Genomic DNA, 9648 nt, shown 5'->3' on the forward strand with positions numbered 1-9648 from the left:
TTTTCAGAGGTTGGCTTTCTGCACTCACTTGCAAAGTGTCCACTTATACCACAATTGAAACACTTGAACTTTGATTTGTCCACCATGTTCTTATGAGGTTTAGTGGCTCTAGTGTTTTTCTTAAACTTTATCTTTGCAAATCTCCTGGACAGAAATGCAAGATGCTCATCAACACTATCAGAGTCATCTTGACTGGAGTTGTCTTCATTCTCAGCAACTTGCTCTTTTCCTTTGCTTGATTCCTGATATCTTGTACCATCTTTGGAGTTTGATGTAGATCTCACAGTTTCTTGTCTGCATTCCCTCTCATTTTTAGCTACCAATGCAACTGAACTTCCTTTCTTTCTCCCCTTCTCCAATACCTCATCCTGTTCCAACTCTAGTTCATAAGTCTTCAAGATTCCATATAATCTTTCAAGAGTGAAGTCCTTATAATCCTGAGAGTTTCTTAAGGAGACAGTCATGGGTTTCCATTCCTTTGGCAAGGATCTTAAGAATTTAAGATTTGAATCCTTCACCTGGTACACTCTACCATACAGCTTCAATCCATTCAACAGCTTTTGGAATCTGTTAAATGTGTCATTTAAAGATTCATTTTCTTCAAAATGAAAATACTCATACTGTTGAATGAGAAGCTGCATCTTGTTCTCTTTTACTTGTTCTGTACCTTCACACAGCAGCTGAACTGTGTCCCAAACCTCTTTGGCAGTTGAACAATTTATCGCATTATCAAACATATCCTTGTCAAGACCATTAAACAAAATGTTCATAGCCTTCTTATCCTTGTGGACTTCTTCTGTGTCTTCCATTGTCCATTCTGATCTAGGTTTTGGAATGGATTGACCAACAGCAATTGTGGCCGTAGCAACTGTGGCTACTTTGTGGGGAATGTGAGGACCATTCTCAATACAGTTTACATAACCTTCATCTTGGGAGAGTAGATGAAGGTGCATTTTCACCTTCCAGTGGTGATAACTGTCTCTGTCAAGAACTGGGATTTTTACTCCAATATCCTTCTTACTCATCTTTGTTAGATTCCAAGATCTTTAAACTCTTTGTTTGTCAAGAGCCTGCTCTGATACCAATTGTTATTTCTAGAGAACTAACAATGAGATTTACAGAAGGGGGGTTGAATGTAAATCTCAAAACTTTTTCAAGTTTTGAGCAGTTTATAAAGACTGTGTGTTCAAGATGAACAAGTGTGTGAATTGCTTTAAGCTGATACAGACAGATATATATTCAAACACAAATGTAAAGAACACAATAAACCTTTAAAAACTTTTCTGGTGGATTTGTTGTTCCACCAGAGATGGTATTTCAGAAATTCTGTGATCTAAGAATTTGATCACAGCTGCATCCTAGTACAAACTAGATAATTTTTCTCTCAAGATTTTTCTAAACAGCTCTGGAAAAATTCTTATCTAATTACTAGCTACTACTTGGTTTATATATTACCAAGTTTACAAGTGAAGACAAGGATATAATAAAATAATAAAGTAAGATCTCCACTTGTTTCTTCTCCAGTTCACTCCAGTACTTTGTTGACTTAAACTTTCTTTATACTAGAGTAGAACGGCTGCTTTTTCTGATGTTCCTGAAATTAGGCTGCCACATTTCAGTTATCTCTGTTCACCCACGTGCCTCTGTTTGTAGGTACAACTACCACTTATCAACGGTTAATCAACAGAACATCCGTTGAAGCTTTCATCCGTTGATGCACTCATCCGTTGAAGGATGTTATCCGTTGAAGCTTTAGAGACATCCGTTGAAGCTTAGCTTCTCATCCGTTGAAGGTCTTTAAGTCATCCGTTGATACCACTTCATTTATACAAAATTACAAGGCATGAAATATTTACAATTGGCCTTCCTATCTGCATATCTTCTAGTAGTCAACATGCCTCATAGTTTCTCTCAACTTCTAAGAATTACATCTTAAATACAGAGACTGAAATATGCTACAACACTAGACTTATTTCTAAGTAAAGCTACACCATCAACGGATAGCCAAAGTGGTCTTATCCGTTGAGGCTACAGACACTGAATTTCTACTTAAGTGTTTTGTTAAACATATCATCAAACTAATGCACATATATTCCTAACAGCTGCCCCATCTCGATTTGACCGTTGAACCTTTTCTTATCGAACCTCCACTTGTGTCCTGGATCAAGGAATTTCCTATGGAATATGTAGAAGACTTTTTTACTATATTTTAGGTACATGGAAGATGTTTCGTAATTGCATACGGGACAGCCTAAATACCCTTTCGTGCTCCAACCAGATAACATTGCTTATCCCGGGAAATCGCTTATCGTCCATAAAACTGATGCGCGTAAGATAATTGTTTGATTAGTAGAAATATCGTATGTTTCAACACCTTCCTCCCAGAATTCTTTTAACTTGGCTATTAGAGGTTGCATATACACATCAATGCTATTCTAAGGGGATTCTGGACCAGATCTAAGTGTTTAGAGAATAAGGTTTTCCGGGATTTATACACAACCAAGGAGGAAGATTGTAATTAACTAGAACTATTAGCCATGCACTATGATTTATATTCATCAAACAGAAAGGATTGAATCTATCCGCTGCTACACCTAGTCTGATGTTTCTATTTTTTGACAAGAAATAGGGATAAAGTGCATCCATCTTCTTCCAAGCCTCCGCATCAGCAGAATGCTTAAGTTTCCCATCCTTTTTACGTCCAAGTGCATGCCACGACATAAGTTTTAAATTGTCCTTGCACATAAACAATCTCCGCATCTTTGGTCTTAGTTGAAAATATCGCATCACATTTGTCGGGACTTTACGAGCCACCTTCTCCATTTCATTATCGTCCGTAATTGTCTTCACAAGTACAACTCACCTTGACAGAGCACACGTTATGCATTCTTCATCCGTCTCATTTTCACCCCAATAAAGCATACAACTATTGGGACATGCATGTATCTTCTTATAATCAAGATCTAAATCTCTAATTATACTCTTAGCAGCGTTGAAAGACAAGGGAATGTTTGCTTTTGGGAAGCTTCTTTGATCAACTCCAGTATTTCCCCAAACCCTGATTCCATAATTTCATGAACATATTTCAAGGAATAAAGTCAGACGATAAAACTTTATCTATAAAAATTTGTACAGCCTTGGTATAAGGGAATATTTCCCTCTTCTAGATGGCCATAAAATTTCTTAGCATCGGCATTTGGTCCATTACTACGATGCAACATCTCCTCTAGATTATCTCCAAAATCAATATTGTTCTCTAAATCTATATCCTCGTCATTACCTGTATAATCAGGGACATGATATCCTGAAACTTCTACAATCCAGTTTGCATACAGTGGAAAAGGACCACTGCAGATGAGATAATCGTAGAAGATCTCTACACGAATCCATTTAATATTCTTACAGTTTTTACAAGGGCATAACAGTTCTTCACCTAGAGCTACTTTGGAAAATACATTTTTTAAAAATGCTTGTATCCCCTTGATATATCTTTGACTGTACTTTGGAAGATTTATCTTGGAAACATTCATGTCGTCCAACACTGCATTTACGACAATTCAAAATGTCAATGGATGAAATCTTTTTATCTGTGTTTTCTAATTTGAACCTAAGCAGCCTACACTATATACATCGCCATAGTATTCATTTTACTTAAAATTTAGATATACAAATACTATGGACACTTACAAGCATAAAAAACCTACTATTTTTGTATGCAAGCATACAAGAATACAAAAAACACAAAAAAGCTCATCATACAATAATCATTTAAACCTTAAACAAAAAGCACAATCAAAACCAAAAAGCGCAATTAAAATTGACATTAAAATCAACATAAAAATTAACGGATAAAGGACAAACACACACATGCCTCACAAAGAATAGAGTAGTGAAAATAAAAAATAAAGATTAAGAACAGAGTAAGCAATCGCAAACCAATTCTTAAAATTAAACAAAAAATGTAGCACCGAGGCACATAAATAATACTTCAACAAAATTGAAAATCTCACCAAAAAAAATCCATTTAAACCCGACATATAAAATCTCACAACAAAATTTAAAGTAAAAATCAAAAACCAAAAATTAAAAAATAAAAAATAAAAATAAACAAACTAAATGCATCCGCTAAGAAATGAAACTGTAATCATAAATTGAAAATACCTTAAATCCAAGGCTGGAAATGAACAAGACCCGAAATTAAATGAAGAAACCCTAATTTGATATGAAACCCACTTAAACCTAATTTGAGATGAAACCCAAATGAACACAATTGAGTACAAAATCAGGGAGACTGCCGGAAAGAAGAGAGTGGGTGGTAGCGAGAAATTATAGTGACAAAGAGTTGTAGCGAGATAGATTGTTTAGAGAGAGGGTGTTTAGAGAGAGCGGTAGCGAGAGAGAATAGTAGAGAGAGAGAGATGAAGATGGTGTGCTTGCCAACATTCAGTTAAATATTGATTATTTACCAATCTCTCACTCCACGAGACTCTCTCTCTATTAAGCCTAAGTAGAAATCTGAAAAAATCCGAATCTGAAACCGCTAAAAACCGTTAAAATCCGAACCACGAAAAACCCGAAACCGAAATCGTAAAATTAAAATCCGAAACTGAAACCTGATCCAAACCAATAATAAATAATTAATAAATAATTTATATTTATTATATATAAATTTATAAGATTGATAAATTCATATATTTTTTTACAGAAGTTAGTAGTAATAAAGTAATAAATAAGAATGTTGGACTGGGCCACTGGACATTTGGGTTTCGGTCCAAATCTCATTGCATCTTCCTTTGATTAGTTTGAATAGTCTCTTAGGAGCAGTTAACACAGGGACTTGCTTTTTATTAATAATGCAGTAACGAATAGGATAATGCCAAGACACCCGTGAATACTTTTTGTGTATATATGATTTATGTTCTTTTTTTTTTTTTTGCCAAGAAAAGAATGATTTTATTAATACTTCAAATCACTCAAAAGTACATGTTGAAATTCGGAATGGACATCTCCGAATCTCCAAATACGGTCAGCTACAGAACAGCTATATCTCGCCAAATAGTGAGACACTCTATTCGCTGAACGTTTCACAAAACGAATAAGCACATTACTTGCTTTTAAACTAGCTAACAAAGCACGACATTCCTCCACCACTCTCCCCAAGTATGAGAAACTCGCGACTGAAGATCTAATTGCCTGAATTACTTGCAGACAATCGGACTCTACTTCCACACCTGACTGATTCGATTCCTTTATCCAGCTTAATGCTTCTCTAATACCAATAACCTCTGCTAACTCTGGAGCCACTCTACCCTGCATACATCTCGATCTAGCCTCGATCAACCGTCCAGCATTGTCCCTAGCCACGAACGCATAACTAAAACTGGTCGAGCTTTCAAAGATAGCCGCATCAGTGTTTACCTTGATTCTATTCTGCTGTGGTAACTTCCAGTATTCATGACCATCGTCTTGAGTCATGTAACCCAAATAGATGTCAAAAGTCTTATCTTGAACACTCCTCCATTGATCAAGGACAAATTTTGCTGATTCAACTACTTCACTCGCCTTCAATCCGTGCTGGTTCCACACTAGGTCATTGCGATTCTTCCATAACATCCAGCAGACCAATGCAATTAACTGGATCTCAGTTTTTCTTCTTTTCTGTAGCACTTCTTTAAACCAATTTGAAAACGAAAGAAACTCACCAGTGACAGATGGAAATCCCATGTAATTCCAACACTCCTCTGAGAAAGAACAGCTAATCAGAACGTGCATGATCGTTTCTGCATTATTTTGACAAACTAGGCACCAGACATCCACAACCACTCTTTTGCACACCAGGTTATCCTTCGTAGGTAAAATGCCAACTATTGCCCTCCACAAAAAATGCTTAATTTTCGGTGGGATCTTCAAGTTCCACAATCGTCTCCAGAAACCAAAATTATCATCAATATGACTATTCTCCTTGCTGTCTCTTATAAACCCATAAGCACTTTTCACTGAATAGCCCCCCATTTTTTCGAATTTCCAATACCATGAATCAGCCTCATCAGAACCTATTGGAATAGACAGGATTAAATTTGCATCTCTTTCCTCAAACACATCTTTTATAAGGTCTTGATCCCATTGGTTCGTAGATAAATCCATCAGATTCGAAACTCTGGCATTCTGCAAAGCTTCACTACTTGAAATGACATACGGATTAAGCGTATCTGGCAACCAAGGATCGTTCAGAACAAGAATACTATCTCCTCGACCAACTTTGCAAACTAAACCTTCCTTCTTAAGAGCTTGGGTCTCCACCAAACTCCGCCACACATAACTAGGATTACCACCTGGTTTAGCACTAAAGAATGATCCATCTGGATAATACCGTGATTTATATACTCTACTTACCAACAACTGAGGATAATTGATTAACCTCCAACTCTGCTTTCCCAGCAATGCGACATTAAAATCACGTATGCACCGAAACCCCAGACCTCCTATACTCTTCTTCCTACTCATTTTCTCCCAACTCATCCAATGTATAGACTTCTCCCTACTACTACTAGCCCTCCACCAGAATCTACACATAATTCTTTCAATGTCATGACATAATTCAATTGGCAGCAGGAAGACGCTCATAGCATAATTGGGCATAGACTGAGCCACTGTCTTCAAAAGTATTTCTTTACCCCCTTTCGATAACACCGTCTTATCCCACCCTTGAACTTTCTCTTGCAATCTATTTTTAATAAAACCAAACATGGCTGTCTTCTTTCTATGCATCAAACTCGGAAGACCCAAGTAGAGACTATTTTCCCCTGCTTCCTGAAATTGCAACTGATTGAGCAGACTCTCTTTAACCTCTCCATTTGTATTTCTACTGAAGAAAACAGATGACTTAACCACATTGATCTGCTGACCTGAAGCCTTTTCAAAAATCCTTAGCATTTGCAATACATTTTCAGCACTTCTACTCGTTGCTTTACAAAAAATGAAACTATCATCAGCAAAAAACATATGAGAAATAGAAGGGGCTGTACGAGCTACCTTTATACCCTTGATCAATTATCTCCGTTCATAATCCTGAATCAACGCAGTAAAGCCTTCAATACAAATCAGGAACAAATATGAAGATAACGGGTCTCCTTGCCTTATACCCCGTTGAGGGATTATAGAACCAAAAATTCGACCTGCATGAGCTATTTGGTAGTTGGCTGAAACAACACATGACATAAAGAGACCAACCAACTTTTGATCAAAACCCAACTTCAGTAAAACAGCTCTCAAAAAATCCCACTCCACGTGATCATAGGCCTTACTCATATCTAACTTCAAAGCCATCCACCCCTCTTTTCCAGTTGTCTTTCTCCTCATAAAATGCATAATCTCATGAGCCACCATTATGTTGTCTGAAATTAGACGGCCAGGGATAAACGCACTTTGAGTATTCGATATAATCCCATCAAGACTAGACTTCACTCTATTGGCCAGAACTTTTGAAATAATCTTATACACCACGTTACAGAGCGAAATCGGACGTAGATCAGCCATAGTCTGTGGGTCATTTCTCTTCGAAACCAAGGCAATGTTTGTACTGGTCAAAATTGCTCGACAGAACACCATCAACAAAAAAATTCCTCACCATTTGCACAATATCATTACCAACGATGGGCCAAAATTTCTGATAAAATCCCGGACTCATGCCGTCCGGGCCAGGAGACTTATCAGGGTGCATATGAAACAAAGCCTGCTTTACTTCCTCTTCTTCTATTGGTGCCAACATCATCTCATTTTGAAATTGAGAAACCTTAGTCGATATACAGCTCAAAATCTCACTCCATTCTGTACTCGATGCCTTAAAGATGGTATTGAAATAGTCCACCATAGTTTCCTCTAGCCCTGTACCCCAACCAACTCTATCTCCTGAAGCATCTATCAAAGTCGAGATATGATTAACTCTTCTCCTTTTTTTTCGTGGCCTTATGGAAAAATTTGCTGTTTTGATCCCCTTCGCGAAGCCAAAGTTGCTTTGATCTTTGCCTCCAAAACACCTCCTGCTGAGCATACACCTCTGCAAGTTTCGTTTTCTCTGCTCTACACAATGCAACAGAATGAGCATCTCTCCTGCCCTTAAGAGTTTTCAATATATGCTTGCTTTGATTTATTCTTTTTCGAAAACTCCCTGTAATATCCTGACCCCATATTGACAGCTTTTGAGAACACACCAACAGCTTATCAAAAAAGGACATACCAGAAGCATTGTGCCAAGCTTCCTCCACAATTTGTTTACACATCGGTTCCCTCAACCATGCATTCTCAAAGCGGAAAGGTTTGACAGAACGCAATACAACATTCTCACAGGGATCAAGCAACAAAGGACAATGATCAGACGTTATCGTTTCCAAATTTATAAGCTTTGCATTTTTAAATAAATTGAAAAAATTCTCCGAAGCTAATGCTCGATCCAATCTGACCTCGATCCAGTTCTCCGTACCATAACCCTTCTCCCATGTAAATGGATACACACTCATATTCATATCAACAAGGCCACAATCATCCAACACTTCTTTAAAGCCCTGAATTAACCACTGCGGATAAGGCCTTCCTCCTCTTTTATCATCTTGAGACAGCACATTGTTCATATCCCCAATCAAAACCCAGGGAAGACTGTTGCCAGTAGCTAATGACCGGATCAAGTCCCACGTTTCCCTCCTTTTTCTCCTATCTGGCTCACCGTATACTCCTGTTAATCTGAACTCATGACCACCTCTGTTCCTAACCACCAGGTCAATATGATTCTTACTATAAGTCTGCAAACGAACCTCGTCATTATACCTCCACAGAAAAGTAATACCTCCACTATGCCCCTGCGTTTCGACAGTAAATGCCCCCTCAAAATTCAACGCATTCCTTGCTATTTCCACTCTATTTTTATTACACAAGATCTCACATAAGAAAATAAAATTCGGCTTCTTTTGGGACGTTATTTCTTTAAGGAATTGAAAAGCCCATGGTGTCCCAAGCCCATGGCAATTCCAGCTTATAACACTCATAATGCTAGGCGAGTACCCCCTTGAGTACCCGCCTCTTTGACGTTTTTTGGATCGATAACATTTACTGGGCCATTTTCTACAAACATGTCATCCTCTCCATCAGACTCCTTACTCATTTCTGTGCTCCGGCCCATCCCATTATTATGGCCCAACCCATCATCTGTTCTCCTTTTTTTCGAATCAATTATTATTGATGTACTTCCTTGTATTATGGGATCAGTTATATTATCCCCTCCTATCCCTAAATTCACGCCTTCTGTTGTAGTTTGAATTTTCCCTCCACTCAATCCCCCAGCTGTATCAACCTGCATAGTTTGTGGAGAAGATTTCGGGATATGATTGTTGCCTTCTGAAACTGAATTCATCCTCTCACCTTCTTTTCCCGTGTTCCATGGATCTTCATCACTGCCACTACGAAGCCACTTTGCACCTATTGGCTTAACCTGACTTCTGAGCGGAGCACGCATCCATACGCCATAGGGCTTAACTATCTCATGCTCAGGAGTATCAAATAATCGAGAACAGAATTTATCAGAATGCCCAAGAAAGCCACAAATAAAACAGAATGTAGGAACATTCTCATATTTAAACGTAATCCAGAACCATTCAT

General features: G+C 37.8%; 1 protein-coding gene across 1 annotated transcript; it reads right to left on the bottom strand.

Annotated features, from left to right (window-relative positions):
• Positions 1-7937: 7937 nt before the first annotated feature.
• Positions 7938-9038, bottom strand: LOC141679590 (uncharacterized). Its single transcript, XM_074486053.1, has one exon. It carries the CDS (start codon positions 9036-9038, stop codon positions 7938-7940), a length of 1101 nt encoding a protein of 366 aa, XP_074342154.1.
• Positions 9039-9648: the final 610 nt, after the last annotated feature.

Source organism: Apium graveolens, chromosome 8 (assembly GCF_009905375.1).
Source record: "Apium graveolens cultivar Ventura chromosome 8, ASM990537v1, whole genome shotgun sequence".
Taxonomy (NCBI): Eukaryota; Viridiplantae; Streptophyta; class Magnoliopsida; order Apiales; family Apiaceae; genus Apium; species Apium graveolens.

Excerpts from the sequence above, each read along its gene's own strand:
- LOC141679590 (XM_074486053.1), bottom strand. The coding sequence starts at position 9,038 with ATGAGTGTTATAAGCTGGAATTGCCATGGGCTTGGGACACCATGGGCT.